Raw genomic sequence first — 24,569 nt, forward strand, 5'->3', positions numbered from 1 at the left:
TGATTGGCCGGGAGGGCTCCCCACCCTTATCTTCTCTAAATCCACACGTCAAATCAGTGGGACAGATTACGGAAAGCCACCAGGTGGGGAAACAATTAAAGGAGGCTTTGAGCAGAATTGATTCAATACTCCAAATCTGGTTTGTGCTTGTATGGAGTGTGAGTGTGTGTATGTATTTGTGTGCGTGAATGTGTGTGTGTGTATGTATTTGTGCTCCCCGAGGAGTTGGACAGACCCTGTTTATGCTCGTCGAGTGTTTGTGTGTGTGTGTATTTGTGTTCCTCGAGGAAGAGGGGTATGAACAGACCTTGTTTATGCTTAATTGGAGTGTGTGTGTGTGTGTGTGTGTGTGTGTGTGTGTGTGTGTGTGTGTGTGTGTGTGTGCGTGTGTGTATGTGTGCGTGAGTGTGTGTGTGTGTATGTGTGTGTGTTCCCCGAGGAGGGGAATTAATTGATTTGTTTGCGTTGTTATCAGTATGTATTTCTCCAGCGGGCTGGTTGGGGGGCAGAATAATGAAGCTGTTAGACGAGGTGCTGACAGTGCTGAGGAGGAGAGCTCGACAGGGGGAGACACAGGCAGGGTCAGCCTGTTTGGAAACACAACACAGGGACATATATAGCCAAAACCAGACTCTTTGAGAGCTCTTTTCATCCTCAAAGTCTTGCAGATCAATGCGATCTAGATAGGGCTGATGTAGCATAGATATGTAATCTAGATATGTAAGTATAGGAGAGATATAGTATGATGTCCTGCTGTTGGAGCATGTAATGGATTTACATTGGAAATGCTGAAAGGCCTTTGAAGGCATTTCAATTATTGATTATCAGAGGTTTATATTTGAGTGCATCCCTAGTGTAATGGTTATGGATATTTAGAAATAAATAGATAGATAGACTATCGAAGCATCTTGATATCTTTTGAAACTTGAAATTTACCGGATTTAAATGATTCCATCTGTAAACACTAGGCAGTATGTGATGTTCAACTGCTTCAGGGCATCAGCAAAGGAAATGTTATCCTGCCAGCATGTAATGCTCTCATTGGTTCACAGCCATTTGCCTACTGAGATGTAAAAGAAACCGACCTGTGAAAGTAAACTGTGAAAGCCAGTGGAACACTAACACGTGCCTGTGTGCATCAGGTCATGATGTAGTTATTCCTTCAAGACCACTTCAAATCAGTAAATACTTACAGGAGCTAGTTGACTAGCACGCATAGATACATTTCTCAAAGCACACTGCATAATGCAGCATCCAGTTCAAATAATAATTGAAATAATAATTAATTTAATTTATAGCACGCTCTACATTCCCATGAATCTCCAGAGTGCCACAGTAAGAACACAGCTAAAAGCATAGTTAAAAATCAAAGTTAAGAACAACCTATAATAAAACATAGTTAGAAACATAAATAAACATAAATATAGCTCACATTGCTTAATAAGAATGCAGCTAATTTCGTTCCTCTGCACATTGTTCTGGAGAAACAAAAGTAGCCTAGCTGTTACCTGCTGGCATGTTTCAAAAGCAAGTTGTTTTTCTAACTGTGTTTTTAGTCCAAAGGGCACCCTGTGCTGTGGCAGTCAGCTGCAGAGTTAGCCACTGTACTTAGTTGAACAATGTGTTTCAGGTCAGTTAGCATTTGTTTTAGCAGAAGCCATCTCTTCCCATCTCATAACATTTAGCATACATACTAATGTAATATTGTGTTATCAAATTACTGCTGTTTCAGTAATGTTTCTTTTATCAATGCTAGCTGATCTATCTGACTAAACACAATTTAAGCATTTAATATGAACATGTGCTATGTGCAGTGAAAGTGAACGGTGTTATTTAGAAAGTGTGTCAAAGTGTAAAGCAGCAATGCGGCGGAATAACGACATGAGAGGATGAAAAACCTAAGGCTGTGTGCGAATTCAAATGACCATACACACAGGCTCTCAGGCACTTCCAGTCCCTCAGTGCTCCGCGGAGAGGCAGCCATCTGTGCATTCAGATGGACACCAGGGTGCTGGAGCTAGTGAATAATTAAGCTCTGGTCTGTATTCCTGAGTGGCATTCTGGGCTTTAGTGCACCTGTGCACGATCCTCGGAATCGAAATCAGGTCATCCAGCGGAAGATGCCCAGGGCCTCGGCTCGGCCAGACGCCACGCTGCGTATTTGCGCTCTAAATCGGGAGCTTGTGTAATCGGGAGGTGCTCTCTAGCGTTGTCATATTTTCCCTCTCTGTTTCCTATTTTAATGCAGAACAGATTGGTTACTCTACGAAGGAGGAGAGCGATCAGCTGATGTGGCTAATGAACGTTCAGCTCTTGTCAGTGCTCTGAGATGGCTGCACTGACTCCCCCCTCAGCAAACACCCTCTCTATTTCCTCCTCCTATCCACTCCCCCCTTCCTTCTCTTCCTCTCGCACGCCATCTTTCAAATTTTTATCTCCCGTGCTCTGTCTTTTCGACAGGTCTATTTTCTACGTCTCCATCTCCGTCCCCCTCCTTTATACCCCCCCCTTCTTCCTCCTCTCTCTCTCTCCCTCTCAGTCCTGCTCACTCACTCCATTATTCTCCATCCATCCTCCTGCTCCCTCCGCCCCCATCCCCCGCCCTCCCCTGGGTTGCTAAGGCCTGCCTCAGCCATTCCGGTTTCCAGGATACGGTGCCGGTTTCAGCCAGCCGATTGGTTGCTAGCGGGAGGAAGAGGGGGGGAGTGAGTGAAAGAGACAGAGAAAGGCAACACGAGCGAGAGCGTGTGAGAGAGAGAGAGAGAGAAAGAGAGCAGCTCCCAGAATTAGGTGAATGCTTTTGCCAGGGCTAGCTTGAAGCAGCACTAAGCAGTGTGTGCTTTTTTTTTTTTTTTTTTTTTGGGGAAGCGTCAGTGTGTTAACGGAGAGGTGAGAGGGAGAAAGGGGGGGGGGGAAACCTGTCATGGACCTCTATCAGAGCCGACGCAGCTAGCATCCATCCTGTGTGTGCGCACCACTCAGCAGCAAGCAGCCATCCAGCGAGAAAGCAGAAGAGGAGGAGGCAGTGGAGGTGGTGGTGGTGGTGGTGGTGGAGGAAGAGGAGGAGGAGGAGGGGGGAGAGGCTGACGAGAAACAGGAGAGTAAGCACAGAAGGGGGGAGCGTGAAGAGAGAAATGAGAGGTAGAATCAGGGAGATTCTGATTCCTTCAGCCTCCTGACTAACAGAGGAGAGAGAGAGAGAGGGAGCGGGAGGAAAAGAAGAAGGAAGGATACGGAAGACCAGGAGGCAGCGGGAGGAGAGAGGGCTGACATTTGCGTGAAGGAGTGATAGGGGCAACAGAAAGAACACAGCGGAAGAGAGAGAGAGAGAGAGTGAGAGAGAGGGAACAGAAAAAGGAGCGGAAACGAGGCTCGGCCGGGGCCGCGGAGCAGGAGAGGATAGCTGGGCGTCGGAGGGAGGAGGAGGGGGGAGGCCACCGATGGCTCGCAGTGCTCACCGGAATCGGCAGCCGGGGGGCCGTTTCGACATGCTGCTGCGTTGCAACATGCACCCCGAAACTCAACGGGTGGTGGTCTTCATCATCATGATGCTCCTCATCATCATCAACGTGGTGCTCATGTTCCTGCTGGCCTTCCAGTAGAGTGCCCTGGGATCTGGGGGCCGGTTGGGCAAAGGGGGTGTTGGAAGGGACAGAGGACAGGAGAAGGGGGCAGCACAGCGGGAGGGGTGGGGTAAGTGGGTTTTGGGGGGGAGGAGGGAGGTGGGGGTCGGGGGCAAAAGGAGAGTGAGTTTAGTTTCACGAAGGCTGAGGAGCTGACGAGGAGCTAGAGAAGTACAGGAGGAGAGAGACGGAGGAGGGGAGAGGAGCATCACGGGGGAGCTGCTCTTATATGGATGGGTGTCTGGGATGCCCTCACAGCAGGAGTCCAGGTAATGTACCACTCGATCATTCGGCCATCTCACAACAACACCGTGGATTGCTAAGAACAAGAAAGGGGAAGAGGGAGAGGGTAGTGCACTATTATTTATAACTGTGGCGTTTCTATTTTCTGCATCCGTGTGCATCCATGTGTGCGTATGTTTGTATGGTTGGCTAGACCGCAGGGGAATTTTAAATGCTAGCATTAGCACACTGTGTTTTCAGCATTTTGACATTCAAGCAATGTAGGTCTGGCCTCCTCTTCAGTGCACTTGAAAGACTAGATAATTAGCATTAGCTCACAAAATGTGTCTGTCTTAGCAGTCAACATTAGGATCAGAATGTATTTTTGAAGCTTCACTGTATTTTGTGGTGTGAGAGCTTTTCAGCATGTTTAGGAACGTTCTTGGCTGTTTGTTGTCATTGAGTAGAGGAGCACCATTAACATCTCCAACCCTTTTCATGTGCACACCATTCTTTAAAGCTTGCTTAATACAAACCCAGACACTGACAGTCTGTGATTTTTAATTTTTAACATTTAAGACTTGACTCTCGCAGACCGCTGATGTTTGATGTAGGTTTGATGTTGATGATTTGATATTGAACGCCGTGGCTCTGCTGTGAGCTCAGGTGCTCCTGAAGGGCCACAGATGTGTTTTGGGGCCCCGGGGGGCTGGAGGCATGACGTTGGGTAGCTGGGTGGGAATACTGGACTTGGGGTTTTAGGAGGTTAGAAATCCATGGAGTGGTAGGGTTCAGCTGGGTCTGGTATACTGGGATAATGATCCCTGCCAGGTCAGTGAGTTTTCATGTCCTGGTCATCAGGGGTAAGTTAGTTTGTTCATTAGCTTTTGCCAGTTTGTTCGGGCTAACTGTGCTTCGATCTGGATTAACGCACACAGACACACACACACACACACACACACACACACACACACACACACTGCTCTGCCCTGAGTTGAAGAACTGGCTGCGTTGTTTCTGTTCTTGTTTGATGGATGAGCTTTGAGACAAGCCTGATCATTAAGGCGCAGATGACCAATCACCGACCAGTCCTGTGTCCTGTCTCCACCTAATTACTAGAATTATGAATCCACTGTATTTACAGAATGTGACTTAAAATGGCCACCCCATCTACTTGAAGCTTCCTTTGAAGTGTGGTAGTAGAAGCAGATCTCTGGTCTTGAGATGACGTTATCGGTATCATCATCATCCTCTCCTGCGTTCACATTCAAAAGCAGGCAGTGTTTCTGAGCAGGTCACGTTCAGGGGAGGATTACGTTGTTGGTTATTGGACACACAATGGTGGTAAGATCCAGGAGAGGGATGCAGTGGAGAGGCGAGATCTTGTGGGTGTGTCGCCTAGCAACAGGCCTACAGTCCCCCTCTTTTGCAGTGATGGATCGATGGCAGCGAGACTGGGCTGCCAGCGGACGATGCATAGTACGTGCTGTTGAGAAGGGGGGCAAGTGCTTTTCTCTCTCCATAAAAAAAGCACAACAAGAGACAGTGTGAAAGCGTAAACGTGTGCATTGGGAGTGTGTGTGTGTGTGTGTGTGTGTGTGTGTGTGTGTGTGTGTGTGTGTGTGTGTGTGTGTGTCAGTATGAGAATGTATAAAAAGCACAACAAGAGACAGTGTAAAAGAGTAAACGTGTGCATTGGGAGTGTGTTTGTGTGTGTGTGTGTGTGTGTGTGTGTGTGTGTGTGTGTGTGTGTGTGTGTGTGTGTGTGTGTGTGTGTGTGTGTGTGTGTGTGTGTGTGTGTCAGTATGGGAATGTTTGCATCTAGGGATGAGAAGAGGCCCTGGGTGGAATAGCAGAGTGCATTTTGTCGAAAGCACCTCAAAGTCCGCTTTTGTAATTTACTCCTGCGATGGTCTCGCTGGGGGCCAACCGGCTTCAAGGTTGAGCTGATGAGTCTGGAGAATAGCAAGCGGGAAAAAGGAATTCCAAATTTTATGGAGATTGCGTTTGAAGTGCATCGGCCAGCAGTTTCTGTGCCATCTCATCTGCTGGCTGTGCGAAGGCCCCGTCTGGCATGATCGTCCTCCAGAATAAGCTATCATTTGTTTCTGCCGTCCAATCCTGCGCAATGCATTTCATTTGTATGGCATCACTAATAGCGAGTGTTGTCTAGAGGTGCTTGTGTAGGACACTTGGTGAAATATTGAAATGTCATTTCAAAAGTATTGAATTGAAAGTGCTCTCCACTCAACGTCGTCGCCTGTCGTCTCACAGCTGATCAGCGATGGCAGTGTGGTGTTCGCCGAGGCGCTGTGGGACCACGTCACCATGGACGACCAGGAGCTGGGCTTCAAAGCCGGTGACGTCATCGAAGTGGTAGATGCCACCAACAAGGAGTGGTGGTGGGGCCGCATCCTGGACAGCGAGGGCTGGTTCCCCGCCAGCTTTGTTCGGGTGAGAACATTTACATTTAGTTATTTAGCAGACGCTTTTATCCAAAGCGACTTACAATGTATACATTTTACATTTCCACTGATGGCAATTGCACATCAGGAGTAATTAGGGGTTCAGTGTCTTGCTCAATGACGCTTCGACAGGGAATTGAACTAGCAACCTTCTGATTATTAAGCGACTAAGTCGCCCCCAGAACCACCAGCGCCTCCCAATGACCATTGACACCAAGGATGCCTATCGCATGCTTACTTGTATACTGTCTTTAGATATAACAGCAATCTAAAGCCTACACATATTTCATCAGAAATTTCATAGCGATATATATATAGGCCTATATATATAGGCTGAGCGATGCCAAATGGACCCCATGCTTTCACTGCCATAATGGCCAGAACATGAAAGTCAGTCATACATATATGCATAGTATCTGGAGTATATTCTCCAGCTGACCGGATTGTGCCGTCTCCCCCAACGCTCTTCCCCCCCCCCCCTGTAGTTGCGTGTGAACCAGGATGAGCCTATGGAGGAGTACCTAGCACACCTGGAGGAGGCGCGGGAGGAGGAGGGCCAGGGGGTGGGCCTGCTGCTGGGGCCCGGCCTGCCCTGCAAGGAGCAGATGAGGACCAACGTCATCAACGAGATCATGAGCACGGAGCGCGACTACATCAAACACCTGAAGGACATCTGCGAGGTTTGTTTTTATCTGTTTTACCTGTCTGCAGGTGTTTTGATGTGACTGCTGGCATAGTCTTGTGCAGTTTGAGGGTAGAACGGTAGATTGGTCCCTTTTGCATGGGATGGTAAGTGCTGCGACCACAGTTGTGGGGATTCCTGGAGATACACTCGAACACTGCTACTTTATTTCACCAAAGCCAAAAATGTCATGTCTGCTAGACTGTGGAATTGAAAGAATGGTTCTTTGCCCACCTCCTCCATAGGGCTACATCAAACAGTGCCGTAAGAGAACCGACATGTTCTCCGAGGATCAGCTCCGGGCCATATTCGGTAACATCGAGGAGATCTACAGGTTTCACAAGAAGTTCCTCAAGGGCCTGGAGAAGAAGTTCAACAAAGAAGAACCCCACCTCAGTGAGATCGGCACATGTTTCCTCGAGCATGTAAGCGTCAGGCCCGACTCGATATTAAACATGTATTACCATCCTGTTACTTATAAACCATTTCTTACACAAATGTACCCTGTCCACTTCCAGCAAACAGATTTCCAGATCTATTCAGAGTACTGCAACAACCACCCCAACGCCTGCCTCCAGCTCTCCAAGCTCATGAAGGTCAACAAGTTTGTGTTCTTCTTCGAGGCGTGTCGCCTGCTCCAGAAGATGATTGACATCTCTCTGGACGGCTTCCTGCTAACGCCCGTGCAGAAGATCTGCAAGTACCCACTGCAGCTGGCTGAGCTGCTTAAATATACCAACCCTCAGCACAGGTACTTTACCCACACAGATTACAAGATTGACAAGGGCTGTGGGCCATGTTGCAATGATTTAAAATAATATATTGCCAGAGTAGCTTTTCCAGTTGTTGTCTGTCTTATCTGTCTAGTGTTTGCGATTGACAATGCTAGTTAGCCTAGCCAAACATTCAGACAGTTCAGTTTTTATCTGAAATCGTAATTGAAGTTCCAATATTCCAATAAGGGAGGGTAAATATGTGCTTTACTTTTGGCCCTTGAATTGTAATAGGGACTATACGGATGTGGAGGCTGCCCTGAATGCCATGAAAAACGTGGCCAGACTGATTAATGAGAGAAAACGGCGGCTGGAGAACGTGGACAAAATCGCCCAGTGGCAGAGTTCCATAGAAGACTGGGAGGTAAAGCATGCTAACAGCTAAAGCACTGTGGGATGACAAGAATGATCAGAATAATTACTCTTTTTTTGCCTTCTTAGGACCATCAATAATGATGTGTGTGTGTGTGTGTGTGTGTGTGTGTACTCAGGGTGAAGATGTCCTCACTAGAAGTTCGGATCTGATCTTCTCAGGGGAGCTGACTAAGATGTCACAGCCACAGGGAAAGAGCCAACAGCGCATGTTTTTCCTGTTTGATCATCAGATGGTCTACTGCAAGAAGGTGAGATGCCATGGATTTGTTGGTCATTTAGGGGCCGAAACTCTTTCCTCTCTTGAGATTTAGGAATGTAAATGAATGTCCATGTAAGTGCTGTTCCCTCTATCCTAAGTGACTGTAAGGGACCTTTTTAGCTAGGCAGGCAGCCCATCCATTACGCTTGACTATTTAGCTGTTAGCATTTCAGATTTATCCATCCATAGTTTACAGCACTGCTTAGAGGCATAGTGGCATGTGGCAGACATAACACAGAGTGTGGTGCTGGTCAAGATTGCTATCAGCAATTTTACTTTTTTCACTCAAGGGCCTGTAGGCATATTTGTCTCTCTGATCAGACCATGTTTCCTTTAGCATGTCCATTTCAATGAGTTTCATCATGTGATCATATTCAAACTAAATCAGACCCATTCTTCAAGCACCTAATTTTCAAGCACCTTCAGACAATTGAATTGTTATGCACTATATAAATAAAATTGATTTTTAAGATGGCTAGAGTCTAATCCATGATGCTCTACATCCTCTGCTGTCTTGCCCCTATAGGATCTCCTACGAAGGGACATGCTTTACTACAAGGGTCGGATGGACATGGACCAGATGGAGGTGGTGGACGTGGAGGACGGGAAGGACAAGGACTTCAACGTGAGCGTGAAGAACGCCCTGAAGCTGCGCTCGCCCACGGGGGAAGAGGTCCACCTGCTGTGTGCCAAGAAGCCCGAGCAGAAGCAGCGCTGGCTACGCGCCTTCACCGACGAGCGCACCCAGGTGCAGCACGACCGGGAGACAGGTGAGCCTCCGGTCCCTGTGTCAGTGTAGCGCTGTAGCTGAGTTTGATCATTGGCGCTAATAGCATTAAGGTAATGGGTTCGACTCACAGGGAGCACATAATATAGCGATGAAATGCATGCCTCTCCTGTACTCTACGTTGGCCTGGATAAAAAGCATCTGCTAAATGAATGCAATTCAGTCCTTGCGCAGCTGGACTTCCAGTTGAGGCAGGTGTCTGCGTGAGTTGTTTGTTTTCAAATACTATATACTGTCTGCATACCAGCATTTCATTTATGCTAGTTTCAACATCTGTGGCGTCGGTTCCAGCGCAGTAAACCACCAGATGAATCCTACACGTACGCCCTAATGCTAGGCAGAGGTGTAGTCCAGGGTATACGCAGGTATACGGAGTATACCCACTTATTTTTCAGTCAGCATTGCGTATACCCACTTATTTTTCAGTCAACATTGCGTATACCCACTTCTCAAAACAGGGTGTTTATCCTGTTCTGTATGGGCTGCTTAATTTTTCTTTAGAGTATACCCACTTCTTCAGGGACCACTACACCACTGATGCTAGGGTTTACCCAAACTAAATGTTGTATCATATGGATGCTCAACAACTGTCTGTTTAAGTCTTTCAAATGTCTGCATAGTGCAGAGAGAGAACTCCACCTCCTCTTGGTCTGTGCTGGGCAGCCCAGTTCCAGGCCCCCCCGTCTGCCATGATGGAGGGCAGCTCTCCTTGCTTTCTAGGCCTCTTTTGCTATCACACACACACACACACACACACACACACACAAACACACACACACACACACACACACACACACACACACACACACACAGATCACACACACACAGATCACACACACACACACACACACACACACACACACACACACACACACAGAGAGCCACCTCATCCCATTAGTGGGCCTCTTCAGATGCACTGCCCCTGCACTACAGTGCACTCTAATCCTTCCCCTAGATGGGCACTCAGTCAGAAGACCTCTGAAAGCCAGCAAGAGAGAAAGAGTGGAAGACTGGAGGAGAAGAGAGGGGGAGACAGAGAGAGAGAGAGGGATGAGGAGGGGGGAGAGAGAGAGGGAAAGGGAAAGAGAGACAGAGGGGGAGAGAGAGAGAGAAAGAGGGAGAGAAGGAGGGAGGAAGAGAGAGAAAGAGAGAGAGTGAGAGGGATGAGGAGGGAGGAGAGAGAGAGGGGAACACACACTTAAGTTAATTAGAAGTGCTCATAAGATCGTTCATCACGTCTTCGGCATGTGAAGCAAACGAGCCGGTCGCCCCCGCTCTCTCAGAGGTTTCCTAGGATAGGTCATACATCAGATCAGGCCCTGGTAAAAAACGTGACCGCTCATTCTCCCGTGTGTCTCCTGGCCGGATCCGACTCGTGTTAATACTTAAATGCCCATTTTTGGCCGGCGGACAGAGAATTTGTAATTGGCAGCAGCAAAATGGATTAACATGATGCCTGATCCGGGAGATAAGCAGGCAGCTGTCCACAAAATCCATCTCATGTTTGTCTGTAAAGCTGAGCTCACTGACAGACCTGGGGTGCACATGTGGGGGTGGGGGTGGGGGAGTGGAGGTGAAGTGGGGTGGAGAGAGGGGGGTCTAAGGACACAGTACAGAGGCAGTGCCATCTGGATGTACGTACTAGCAAGGGCTGGGCGGGACGCTTGGGTTCCGTTCACATTCCCACCTCTGATCCGATCAGGGCAGACGACACCACTGCCTCCTCTGGAACCGCACATCTGGCTAGTCCACCTGACTGGAGCCAAGGTTCTGCTCATTAGTTCCTGTCTGTTTGAGAAACCAGGAAAGGCAGTTCATGTTGCTGTTGTTGGAAAGCAGGAAAGCAGTCTTTCATTTCATTTTTATTTTTGTTTTCCCTACCCCTTTCTCTCCCCTCCTTCTGGCCTGAGCTACCTCTGACAAAAGAATACCACCAACATTGTTGTGTGGCAATAAAGGTTTATCTATCTATCTATCTATTGTGGGAAATGTTTGCCTTGCACAAAATAACGCCCCGTGTTTTGGGCGATGACTCATTCCTCTTCCTCCTGCTGGTGGTTGCCTGTGAGAGAACCAGTCGGTTTCAAAGGCCACAATCAATCATTTCTTAAACAATGTAGATTTTCCATGGCTCATTAAGAAATTTTTTGCATCTATTGGGTAGTGCAATGATGCGTAGACTCATTTGTTTTACAAAGTAGATTAGTTAGAAGAGTTACTTGTTCCTGACAGTCCTGTTTAGTTCAGTGAGACTTTGGTTTTGATTCTTCCCCCCATTTTATTCTAGGCTTCTCCATCACTGAGGTCCAGAAGAAGCAGGCCATGTTGAATGCCTGCAAAACCCACCCCTCTGGGAAACCCAAAGGTGAGAGCAAAGCATGCCAACATCTCCTCACCGCTCAATCTTTCCTTATCAGTGTTAGTCGGGATGGGCGCGCTCTACTTCCAAAAATAAATGCGCTTTTCGGGTGCGAGTAAAAGAATGTTAACCGCAATCTCAAGCTTTTTCTCATCGCTATTTAGACCAGTTTATTTCCAGACGCATTTCGGCCTAAGCCATCGTCAGTGTGTCTGTCCTTGTTGTCTCCAGAACACATGACCCTTCTGGCCACTACCTGCCACCCCGTCCTTGTCTCTCAGCACAGCCATGCATGTAGATAGATAGATAGATAGATACACTTGTATTAATCCCGTGAGGGAAATTCAATTGTCAAAGCAGCAAGGTAGTAGGAATAGGTTTCAAGTATATACATAAACATAAAAAAAGAAATTAATACAAATTTGAAAAATAAATAGATCAAATAAATAGACAACATAGTGCAGCGTACAATACATAAAACTAAATGTAATTTTAGCGTAGATGTAATGTAATAACATCTAAATTACAGATGTAATTTAAATGTAGATCTAAATGTAGCCACGTGTCAGAGTAGTTTTGCCAGCTACTGGGCTGTGAAAAGAGCTGCGCTGGCGAGAGTGTGCCAAAGGGGGAGAGCCCAGTGGAGTGAGGGAAGGATCCAGGGCATTCTGTAAGCCAGCTCTGCTCTGGGGCTTTCTCTGCTCCAGCCCCAAGATTAAGCGCTCTCAACTAGCTCATGTTGCTCAGTTTCTGTCTTCTGTCCCAGGCTCTTCTGTAGTGCCAGAGACAAGGTCTGTGTTTACATACACGACGGATCATCAAACCAACTACCTAATGGTTTGGGCAGCGGCAGAGTGTGTATGTCACCATTAGTGAGAGTGATAGAGATAGACCTCTAGAAGATTAAAGAACATAGGGGGGCACAGTAGCCCCGACCACATTAGGGCTTGATGCCCATGGAGGACACAGGTTCGATTCCGGCCTGATGTCATTTCTCCTGTCCACTTCCCACTTCTTCTCCCTCTCATTTCCTGTCCCACTCTTCACTTCAACTATCGATTAAAGGCCAAAAAGTCAAAAAATAAATCTAAAAAAAAAAAAAAAAAGATTAAAGAACATATAAACACTTTGTTTAAACAGTGTGAGCTTCAGGATTAAAGCATTGAAAAAGATGCACAGCATGGTGGCTGGCTAACCTGTGCCCTCTCCTCCCTCCTACCCTCCCCTGCCCGCAGCGGTGACCCGGCCCTACTACGACTTCCTGCTGCGCCAGAAGCACCCGTCGCTGCCCTCCGCTGTGCCCCAGCAGCAGGTCTTCATGCTGGCCGAGCCCAAGCGCAAGACCTCCAACTTCTGGCAAAACATCGGCAGACTGACGCCTTTCAAGAAGTGAAGTCAGGACGGAGAGAGCGAGAAGGAGAAACGAAAGAGGATGGAGAGCTCACTTAGCTCGTGCCTGAACTTAACCGTAACTTTTATCCTCCTTTCTGTTTTGCGACATTTCGTTCGGTTTCGTTTCCGTTGGTCCTGTCACGTCATTCCTCCAAATAAATTACCAACTGTTGCTAGGATACTGAGGAGGTAGATGACAGTGATGGTGGAGGTGTTGGTGATGAAGAAGATGATGATTATGTTACATTTTTTGTTGTTGAGAAAGCACTTTATAGGTTGGTTACAATCAGACATGGACATCGACTGTGTGTATACTCTGGGAGACTGCCCTAGAGACGGTTGGTCCACTCTGAACTATGAACAGCATGGATGGTTACTAATACTACTACGGCTGCCAGACTTTGTGTGGATTCGACAGCAGCCCTGTCTTTGAAAGATACCAGACTGACGAACATTTCTTTACTTTTACGGTTTCTGCTTGTTTGTTTGTTGGTTTGTTTGTTTACTTTGTTTGTGTCAAACGTTGCCAATTGTTCGCAGTGCCAGAAACATTTGCATTTTTTTTTTTAATTTAAGTTCGTTCTTATGTCGGCTATGGAAAAAAAAAAAAAAAAAAGGTTTAAACAAAGGGGCATCTTGATCTGTGTAATTATTTCGGTTCCGGAACAGTCGCACCATGTCTGATACCATCTGATTTCAATTAGCCACAAGGATAGCCATCTAAATGGCGGCCTGTAGTACCCAAAGATGATACTTCAAATGAGAACTCATGGCTGGTGCAATTCGAACCGTCATCTTTCTCACTTGTCTGCATTTCCTTCTCTCATTTGCACCTCCTTTTCAGCCTTGTTTTCTGAGTGCCCTCTGCCTATTATTATTACTATAACTTCGTTTTGGAAGTGCCATTTTGAAGTGTCTCCCGGATCATACAGCTATGCATGGACTGCTTTTCAACAAAGCGCGTTATCCAAACATGACTCTCCCAAACTTTGGCCCGTGTCTCTGCTTTTCCTAGTGCTGCTGAATGCATAGAAACAAAAAAGCGGTAGTAGTTTTCACGCCGTTTCTTGCAGAACACACAGATCTCTTTAAAAGGCAAATGTGTGATTAAACAGTTCCATTCCCCTCCGGGTCATGGCTAAGAGGACACATGGCCTGGATGGATGGTGTTTTTCTGGACAACATGCTCAGTATAACAAAACAGCAGCAGCCTGGGGGTTATACCTGAATGTCTGAATACCCAAGTGTTTTTTTTGTCCTCCACCTTTTGCATATACCAGAGAGGAATGTGCCTGCTTTGGAATACTGATAGTGCTTATCTTTTTGGGGGGAGGTATAATGCCTGTATTTCACACTGTCCTCCAGTCTGCATCAGCTCCCCCTCATAGAGCCTCCGATTCCCTGGAGACAGAAGTCTCCTCTCCAGCGCCACAGACTCCCCGATGAATACTCGCTCCGCTGCCGCCACAAATCAAACTATGTTTGTTGTGACAAAAAAAGACACACACACACACACACACACACGATTTTTCAAGAAAGAAAGAAAAACTGTAACTGCTGCTTTGTGCTGGCTGTGCTTGACAATGCGATTGGAGAGAGACTCTTGAAGAATTTATGGGAACTAGGTTAGGTGGACTTCAAGACAGCCTGTAACCATGTTTGATGCTCTGATCTTTGTGAAGCAGAATATATTTTTAATCAGCACTGCGCTAACGCAGCCAAGTCTCGACACTACCGCATTTCCAGTCAGACTATGCCCCATTCTCAGTTCCAGACAATACCAATGTAAATCATTTTGGGTTTTTATCCATCATTCTTTCTTGTGAGTGCAGTGGACTGCACCGTATGAAATAGTCTGTATATTCTCTGTAATCACCCCCTCTACTATTCCAAGTCTACTCAAATGCTGCTTGTAGAAAAAAAGAAAATGGATGCCATCTTTTGAATAGGTCGAATATGAAAATGCTTGTGCATTCTTTAGGGGAAGACACAATGGATTCTCTTTCAGTATGCCCATAAGCGCTCGAAAAGGATGACTTGTGAAGGACACGCCAGCACTGATCGCGAATCTGTATAGGCGAGTGTTGAGGGCGCAGCCGTGGCCTTCTGTGCAGACAGAACTGAGAGACAAAGGCAAGCCCCAGATGAAATTAGTTTTTTGTTTGTTGTTCTTTTTCCCCCTCTGTCCTTGTTTTTCCTCCCTCATAAGCTGTGAGCCTTTCTGATAGATTGCATTCCCCTTGGGAACACTATTGCAGCCAAAAACAGGACCGCCTACGTGAGGTGTGTGAATGTGTGTATGTGTGTGTGTGTGTGTGTGTGTGTGTGTGTGTGTGTGTGTGTGTGTGTGTGTGTGTGTGTGTGTGTGTGTGTGTGTGTGTGTGTGTGTGTGTGTGTGTGTGTGTGTGTGTGTGTGTGTGTGTGTGTGTGTGTGTGTGATAATGGCACCTGGTGTGAATATCCAAAAGAAGGCTCTGATTATAATTACCAAACTCCCACCCAACACACCTGCTGTTGCAAACAGGAAGATTCCCCCTCTATTGCTGTCACAAGAGGCTAGTTTCCAAATGTTCCCACTATCCATTACCATCCTTCAATCCAGCGGTCTGCATCGTTCCTTTGTGTATCAATAATGTAAAGTCAATAATGTGCAACACCATTACCTCTGTGCATCACGTTCACCTCTCCCTGTGGTCTTGTAGTCGACAGAGGGGTCTGTGGAACCATTTGCCCAGGACATACTACTTCATTTGTGGAAACCATTTGAGAGCCATACCCCTTCATTTCCTTATATACTGACGTCACCTGCTGCTTCTGTTGTGGCTGCATCCTGCCCCCTGGTGGAGAATACATTTATGGTTTGCTTCTTTCCGTTTTACTATTTTTTCTGATGGTTCGGCCATGTTGTATAACTGGTTTTCAGTCGGTTTTGTGTGACCCGCTCCCCAGCCCCTTAGACCTAGACTGGATCAGTCAGAGACACAAGCTTTAGTGATGAAACCTTTTTCTGATGGTCAGGTCTGGACAGTTCATCTCAAGGTTCTGGTTCAGTAGAGCAGTGATCTTGAAAGGGTATTTCAGTGAATCTTTACTCAAAAAGGTGTGAGACCCCCAACCACTGGAGAGAAGCATTTCTTCAGAATTTCTCTACTGTGGTCATTCGTTGAGCATGTAAAGGCATTTTTTTTTTTAACTCATAAATTTTTGTCTCATTTGAGATTAAAATCATCTACTTCTTTAAGCCTATAAGTAATCGTTTACCTGTTTCTACATTCGAATAATGCTATTTTGCTTAATAAATGACTGTAACTGACCTACAATGCGAAAAAAACACAAAACAAAATATAAAAAAAAAAAAACACTGAAAAGTATGAGAATGCCAATTACTGCCTGTTGCAGTGTACCCTGAGTGGAGTTTGGCACTTGTGAAAATGTAAGTATAGTTTGTTTAAATTACAAAACAGAGATAAAAGAGTGTTTGTACATAATATTTGTATGTGTATGGTTGTTTACATATGCACTCAAAAATAATGGGGAAATAAAACCATTTAAAGTGTTTAAGAGATTTGTTTTTCTCACTTTTTGGTTGTTTGTCCTAAACTGGGGGCCTGAGCTGGTAGCCATTCATATTTGAATAATCTTATGGAAAGACAACAAGGTTATATCTTCAGTTCATGCTTAAATAGTTAGGGCAATGTGTTTTTGAGGAGAACTGTGTACACATCTGTAAGCTGAAGCTCCAAAATGACATCATCTTACACCTCCAGACTCCAGTTAAGCTTTCCAAGAGACAATCGAAATATGTCAAGGTATGCCACATCACAATATAGGAACAATGGTACAAACATCTATTGATGCAACACATCATTATTAAATGCCTCCAACTTTGAGTCTACCAATATTTTTGTTCTAGTGACTTTAATGTTATTTGATCTACAACAGCAGTATGATATATACAGTACCGAATGTCTGTAATAATGAGCCATCTTCACATGTTCAGTTGGCAGAGTACTATGTTCAGAGCGCTTGCACTGTATACGACAGTGCCAAAACTAAATGTTGTTCAGCTGGGTGGACTAAGTTGTAACTGATGGTTTCAATCAGAAGATACAATGATTGTAAATTCTACAAATTAGTCGACTACAGTTCTTGCAGTTCACATCCATTGACATCTGAAAGCCATTGCATGAAAATATAGAGAGTAGCGTACCTGATTAATTATGTCTACAATTAGCTACAGTATTTTCTACAGACAAACATATGTTAATTCAGATAATTTTGTGTGTAGGTGAACACAACATATCTACATTTGAAGGCTCCATTTAACAGTGAATTCCACAAATAGAAAATGATAAACCACTCACAATTCTCATAATTGTATTTATTTTTGGTCTTTCTTCAAAATACAAAACAAAACCACAAAAAAAACATTACAAAACATTCTTTAACTGAGGTGACAAAGGCAACCTATATAGATAAGTAAAAAGACAATGAAAATCGGTCAGTTATGGTGCAACTGTGAGGTAAAAAAAGCAATGTAACATTTGGGGCCTTCTGACTCAACTCCAATTGGAGATATCTGCGTCTTTCAGTAGTGTCAGGTTATCAACCAAATTCAATTTAGAAAGAAATCTCCTTTTAAAATAATAATAATAATAAAAAAAGAAAAAAAGTCAGATTTGCAATGATTCTCTTGTCGCTGTAGAGACGTGACAACAAAAACCAAAGCAAAAACAGGGAGTAAGGCGTGAAACACACACACACACACACATACACACACATTACCTCACTCAGAGACACCACCAATCACGCAACTCCACAAGGCCTGTTCCTCTGTTTTTTTGACACACAACAAAAAATAACTCACACAGGCAAACTGGCAATGAGACATGCGCACATACACACATATACTTTGTTCCAAAATACTCTGAGGGTAAAAAATAAAAGCTAAAGGTATGATGACTTGGTGGAATGAGAGTGTTTGCTGTTTATCTAAAAAATCAAAGCTAAAGGTATGGTGACTTGGTGGAATGGGAGTGTTTGCTGTTTATCTAAAAAATAAAAGCTAAAGGTATGGTGACTTGGTGGAATGGGAGTGTTTGCGGTTTACCTAAAGCAGAGGCACGAGCTCAAAACCTCCCCTTCTACCCTCAGAGAAAGCCAGATGAAGGCACCGCTGCCTAAAGAAATGAAACCATGCTGGCAGCATGTACCCCCCCTCCCCCCGAAAAAAACCATAGCCATTTACCCAGAGCCCCCACCCAAACTAAAAAGACTCAAACGATACTTCACTGCATTTTGCATGGTAAGATTCCTCCAGACGTTGCGCATGTTATACAAAGTTAATTTTACTCCATATTGACCTTTTTTTTTTTCTTACTTAAATGTACTTTGGATTTTTGCTTCTTAACAATGGTCATGGTAGGTAGATTGAGCTAGAATTATTATTATTACTATTATTATTAATATCAATTTTCAATATATACATGCATTCAACTAGATATGGATTCCAAATAAAAACAATTTTCGAACTCCCTTTGCACCCCTTTGAAGTGTTTAGAAATATAAAAAATTGCAAGACAAGTCCACAAAACACAAAGTTTCCATAGAGACCTAGTCATCTGACGCAAGATATGCAGCGGGTGATGCTGGGAAATGTAGTGTTGAGGAGGAAGACTCCATCCCTTTCCTTATGGTCTTACTGAACACTTTGTTTTAAGTTTCTGCTTATCGCCGGATTAAGATTCATATTTTGTTTTTGAACAAAAACAACTGGTCAGATAACGCTGTGCGATATCAGCACCAATAGTTAAATACTGGACTTTGTGAATGCATATCTACCATCTTCTGACCTGAGGAACAAATAAGAGGTAATGATTAATAAACCAAATCCTTTTACACAGTTAAAACATTCATTATGATTTTACAAATCTGGCCCTATTGTGCTTCAAACAGGCTCAAGTCAGATGGCTAGACCTGCCTCCAAGATTCAAGTGATGACAGGCAATTATAGCAGTCTACAAAAGAACAGTACAAGCCGTTATCCCTATGTTCATAGGCATTCTTGCCATCTTTCACCATCAGCAGAATGATAGGCATTCATTATGGTAAGCTTTGTTCCCAAGCCAGAGAAGCACTTGCATACCATCTTAGTTATAGCCATAGCCCAAAGTGTGGATGTAAGCATTTGACACGTCCACATGTCATATGTAAGCCCTCTCTGCCCATCTTTGAAAAACATCTATAAGCTTGGCATAGTGAAGAAGGAAAGGAGAAGAGAGGGGCTTCTTACCGTGCCATGTGCTCACCACTGCGGGGGCACGTAGCTGTAGGTGGGTGTGCCAGGAGGTCGGTATTGGGGCATCTGGACCGTGTGAGGGGGCACTTGAGTGGGGGAGTGAGTCGTTAACAAGGTCCCTGAGGAGAGGAGAGGATGGAAGGAACTTTTAGATAACTAACGTGTTTGGGTCATCGAGCTTGTTCAATGAGTTAAATGTAGATTACAGTTATGAATGTAAACATCCTCAGTGTGAAGGCTAATTTTGCGGTCCCGGCTAACAAGTGAAGTAGGTGACTCTTTTTGCATTCGCACAGCTGTTGCAATGCATTCCAGTGATCCTGGCGTTTACGAGAATGTAAACAAGACTGCTTTTTTTTGCCAATACAACACAAACCTTCCTTCAACGATTCAAAGCCTGCATATTCCTACTGACTTACTTTTGTAGAGTATCCACAGGGCTTTAGCCTTAGGGTCAACCCATATTCTGCAGTAAAGAAAGGTTACATGCTGCTATATCAACCTTGTGTGTTGGTGTAGTACTATGGAGTTGTAATTATGTTCATCGGTGTAAAAATTCACTGATGTGTATCGGAAACTGGTTTAAACATTTAAGATGCGACTTCATTGTGCAGACCCCTGGACTGATCTAAAGGCATCATGACTTCATCGATGGCCCGATTCTAAAGTAACAAATCGGTTTGCTGGAGCGTTGCTATGAATTCTACTTTAGTATAAGGTAATTAGCTGCAGAAGACCTAATGTTATTTTAATTTAAAAATAACAATTACCGTCTCACATTCACTAATAAATTTGCACATAAATCTTCTTGCCTTAACCTTTCACGAGAGTAACATTGGCGTTGTCACTAATTAATTCAAAGGTCAATGCTCAAATTAAACCCCACTAGTTAACTAGTTTATTGCAGAAAGTAATATATTCAGTCAGTCTATGCACTGTAACCATCCAACAGGTAAAGTTACAGAATGCTGCTAATGTTCGCTTCTTAGCCTGCAACAGACATAATAGCCTTGGTTGTGTGCCAATTTATCAGTTAACTGGGGACAGGGGCTAATATAGCATACCTCTCGTTGCTGATGTAACAGAAACTCCCTAGTCGTTAGTAGGGTAAGCTACTTGTTTAAGAAGGTGTAAGACATTACCAACACCCTTCTGGACCAACCCCTGTAAAGTAGATTATAGATTCCTCTCAACCCGTCACTGCAGAACCCTTCAAAATTGCTTCAGGGGTTAGACATAACAATGGACTAATTTGATTGGCTATAGCTCAGCAGCTGAGCGAAACTAATCTAGTTGTTGTTCGATATTAATTGTCTATTCATTTTGTTTTCCGTGTTAGAGGGGCTTTGCAAAGTTAATGAATTGCCATGTGCCGAAGGGCAACGACATCTGCGTTTTTCAGAATACTTGTTCAGATTTCTCTCCCTAACTAACTGACAAGGTGAGGCACCTGGGATTGAGTGTGAGACAGACTTCAGTTTATATTCATAATGTCAAAATGTTGATTACGGTAAGTATTTTTTGTCTAACTGTGTCTATTGGAAAAGTAGAAAACACGATGACTGCTGTGCCATAAAAAAATACTTCTTGGCTCTTTTATGAAGTATACCTATTTGAAGGTAAGCAATGCCACTTTTGTTGGCTTAACTTAATTTATCAAGGATAAGGAATGTCTACACTAGGCAAATGTTAAGAACTGTATCTGATCGCATTGCATCTTTCTGTATTAAAATGCATCATCCCTGAACCATATCGTACATACATATCGGATCGTCTTGTAAGGGAGAGATGTACACCCGTAGTAACTTCTGATGCTACAAAGCACATAAAGTGCCTAGTGACTACTAGAGATAAAAACATGTATAGGCACTAACCCGGATACCTACCAGCTGACATAGCCATAGTGGTCCCTGCAACCATTCCCATGGCAACACCATTATGGCGGGGAGGTTGGGCATACATGGCAGCTGGCATCCCATTGGGCTGCACCACGGTAGTGTGATGAATGACGTGTGGTGGGGCGGCGTAGAGGGGTTGTGTGTAGTAAGCGCCTTGCTGCTGTAATAAGAGAGATGGGGGTGGAAACAGATACAGATGGAGAGTGAGAGAGAGAAGGTGATAGAGAGAACCAAGGTGCCATTACTGTAGGCTCAACAATTTTGGTAGAGAAAAGTCCTAGCCATTTCTCTGCCAAGGGTTTTGATTCCTAGGAAGAAAACACGTGCAGGGCAAATGGAAACATACATTCAATTACAACAACCAGCATACCCAGCTGTTCACGGCCATCCAGCAGAACTTCAGACAAACATGTTATGCCATGTTAAACTCTGGTAGACCATAGCCATGACAGGAAAATAAAATCCACCAAAGGATCGACAGAGGACTAAGATGGTGTTTGCTTTTTAAATGGCAGGTGACAGCGGTTTTAACCTTGAGCGCTAAAGCGGCTGAAACCCTAGTAGAGATGTGTTATTGGAAAATATCCAGCTGTGAAAATGATGAGAATAATCAGTATGACTGCAGCTTGAAAAGGAAAGACCAGTGGAGCATGCAGTGTTTGCCCAAGACACACAATTCAGCCACAGAGGCAAATTTTGCTTTCAGGCAACTTCAGATAGTTATATATCTAATTTAGTCAAAGTCCTAAGCAGCATCCTCTCTCAACTTACCAAGAAAAAGACAGGGGAAATAAACGTGACAAGCTTATCAATTCTAAGCCGCTTAATTCTCTTCCCTTTACTATAACTTTCCATGACACTTTTAACTACACTTCTTATATTTTTACAATATTTTACAGACAAAAGGTCCTTCTGTAGCACAAGTGAACCTGTAGTGATTAATACACCAGTGTAATAGAACACAAATAACAGACTTGTGGAAGTTGTACATGCAGAAACTGGGGACCTACTGCAGTAATACACAACACATGCAAATCAAATATGCCTTCATGTTTAATGCAAAGGCTTATAAATAGCAAAGATGTCTTGCCAAGTAAGGCATAGCCTATATATATATATTTTTTTTTAAACGGCAAAAGCGATTAAAAATAAAAGGCACATCCACCTCGGTCACTGGCACATGCACATATTCAGCTGGCCTTCACATTAGCACAGGACAGTGGGACAACCAGTCGAACACAAGTCCTGTACAATTGTGTGTGGAATCCACTAATCACACAGTGTGCACAACACATGGGCTGAAACTCACCTGTGCATAGGGGTTCTGTTGTGGGTAGTTGCTCCTCACTGGGTAGACGGCTGCAGGGTAAGGGTTGGGCGATGAGGAGTAAGGAGGGACAGCACCAGTGGTAGGAGAACAGGACATTTTGAATGGTGTCCCCGGAGCGTACCCTACAAGGTCAAAAACACAGCTCAATAAAGGACCACGGATTTATAGAGGAAACAGTCCATGTTATAGGGCGTGTGGTTTGGGTCTGCATGTCCATGTCCATGCTTGGTACACACAAGATGCAAATGCTGCTGGATGGTCAAATATTTGTGGCAGCAAAGTAAAAAGCAGCCAATAGTCCACAGCTACAAACTATTTCTGACTTCCTCATCCTAAAAACGTGAGCATAGCCTACCCCTAAAAACTCTGACACTCTCCTTGCTCTCTCCCTTCATTTTGAAATTCTACGACATCCAGAGTGATGAAACTCGGCTGCAAGGGCAACCTAGCCAGAAGGCACATGTCTTTCTCCAGTTCTCCCATGCAGTACGAAAAGCCCTCTGGGCTAAGTCGCTTACCTGTGGGGAACGCAGGATTGGCTCCAGGGTACATATTGGGAGAAAAGGGTGGAGCAGCAGCATAACCCACAGGAAAGCTCGCTGTTGAGAGACAGAGATGAAGATCAGGGGTGGATCTGACAATGACAATGTAGACATATATCTTCAAGGTCAAAGACAAATAGGCTAGAAGGACTAGCTTTCCGTGGCAATCTGAAACGGCTGTAGGATACAGGATCAAAACAACAACTACAAGGATAGGAGAATTCCGTTTTTACCTGGGTATGCCATTCCTTTTTGGTTGGCATAAGGGACCCCTGTTTGTGCAGGGTTGTAGACTGGATTCATTGTTGAATACTTGCAAAGAAAGTGAGACAGATATAAGACAAATTATACCTATAATTATTTTCTGCACTGCCAAAACATAGGATAACTTGGGATATTTTTAAAGGCATGACAACCTCACCAATTTATTTCAAGTTTTCACATCTACCTATCTGTAAAGCCAAGTGTTAACCTTAGACGATCGAATAATTGATGTACAGTTTCGACTACAGTCCGAAAAGTAAATAAAACAAAGCAAAAGCTGTTGCAGCACATTCAATGTCAGACAATCCTCAAACTGACACACAAACTGAAACGTATTTAAAACAACCTGGCAAAAGATCTTATTATGTTAAAAACAACAACAATTAAGGTACAAACGTTAGCTAGTAAACACATACTGGCGCCATTTTAACAAGGTTAATTGAGCACAATGTTCAGTTACATTTTCACCAGCAGGACAACATGGTGATGAGGTCAAACTGAATAAAAATCGCTGCATCTTCAAGATGCAGTACACAACAGTCGGCCAGAAATTGTGTGGTTACCATGCGTGTAATCGAAGCATGGCTTTCAATTAGCTAGCTGAAGTGCTAACGTTGTTCGTGTCGTCCGTGTACACTGACTCTTTGCTGTTGTGTTACATGATTTACAACACGTTAACACCATTGCTACAAGTAGGATTCCTGATTCAACACTAGAGAAAATAATTAACCATGGTGTTCCGTCGTCCGAAATATGCGACAAAAATTCATCGCCTGACACAGGCCGCGCAAAAAAAAAAAATGCAATGCATTGCACTGCAGGGCTGCTTCAGCATCTCGCAGTCCCGGTTATCTCATTCACCCTTCATCAACCTCCCGATCATATATCTTGGCAACAGGTAAAGGTTAAATCAGCAGTGTTATGAATATGATCATATTGAATGTGTTACTTACGGTCGTAAGTGCTGTATCAGTTACAGCGATTATGTCCTGAAATACAATAGTCGGGAATGAATTTGATGTTTTCGTTCCGATTTGCCTTTCTCTGTCCTCCTCTCTGGGAATGCTGCGTAACAAGCCTCTAGCAACTGGCGTCACTTCCGAGTACGTTCATTGAGGCTCCACAGTGATTGCCATAGATTGCACCCATATCACATGGCGCGGGTACGAAAAGGTCACATGTAAAAGTGATGCAAATCATTAGAATTCGCTCTGCACTGTGAACGTTTCTTGAATGAGGTCAAAAATGCTGTGATATCTTTATCTTTTGATCGGGTCGGAAAGCTGTGCTTTCACACCAA

At 44.4% G+C, this 24,569-nt stretch overlaps 2 protein-coding genes across 2 annotated transcripts in view; one reads left to right on the plus strand and one right to left on the minus strand.

The window, feature by feature from the left end:
- The window catches only part of arhgef4 (Rho guanine nucleotide exchange factor (GEF) 4), a gene marked incomplete at its 5' end in the record, with an annotated part of 45,157 nt that extends 31,174 nt beyond the window's left edge, over positions 1–13,983 (plus strand). Inside the window, 9 exons of the mRNA XM_080854724.1 lie at positions 6,120–6,299; positions 6,796–6,990; positions 7,238–7,417; positions 7,511–7,743; positions 8,000–8,129; positions 8,257–8,388; positions 8,926–9,169; positions 11,474–11,551; positions 12,781–13,983. Coding sequence (XP_080710850.1) covers positions 6,120–6,299; positions 6,796–6,990; positions 7,238–7,417; positions 7,511–7,743; positions 8,000–8,129; positions 8,257–8,388; positions 8,926–9,169; positions 11,474–11,551; positions 12,781–12,938 — 1,530 coding nt within the window. The 3' untranslated portion in view covers positions 12,939–13,983. The remainder of the gene's footprint in view (positions 1–6,119; positions 6,300–6,795; positions 6,991–7,237; positions 7,418–7,510; positions 7,744–7,999; positions 8,130–8,256; positions 8,389–8,925; positions 9,170–11,473; positions 11,552–12,780) is intronic.
- A 4,345-nt stretch (positions 13,984–18,328) lies between these two features.
- Positions 18,329–24,322, minus strand: fam168b (family with sequence similarity 168 member B). Its single transcript, XM_080854999.1, has 7 exons — positions 24,223–24,322; positions 23,239–23,317; positions 22,982–23,062; positions 22,443–22,585; positions 21,122–21,293; positions 19,230–19,354; positions 18,329–18,789 (listed from the first exon to the last, which is right to left on the minus strand). Exons 2-6 carry the CDS (start codon positions 23,306–23,308, stop codon positions 19,242–19,244), a joined length of 579 nt encoding a protein of 192 aa, XP_080711125.1. The 5' UTR covers positions 23,309–23,317; positions 24,223–24,322; the 3' UTR covers positions 18,329–18,789; positions 19,230–19,241.
- Between the last annotated feature and the right edge of the window lie 247 nt (positions 24,323–24,569).

This window comes from Sprattus sprattus (genome assembly GCF_963457725.1).
Source record: "Sprattus sprattus genome assembly, chromosome: 17".
Classification (NCBI taxonomy): domain Eukaryota; kingdom Metazoa; phylum Chordata; class Actinopteri; order Clupeiformes; family Clupeidae; genus Sprattus; species Sprattus sprattus.

Coding starts and splice junctions, on each gene's coding strand:
- fam168b (XM_080854999.1), bottom strand. CDS start 23,308: ATGAATCCAGTCTACAACCCTGCACAAACAGGGGTCCCTTATGCCAAC. Junction 21,294..22,442: donor AACAGAACCCCTATGCACAG/GTGAGTTTCAGC, acceptor CTCTTATTACAG/CAGCAAGGCGCTTACTACAC. Junction 19,355..21,121: donor CACTATGGCTATGTCAGCTG/GTAGGTATCCGG, acceptor TCCTCTCCTCAG/GGACCTTGTTAACGACTCAC.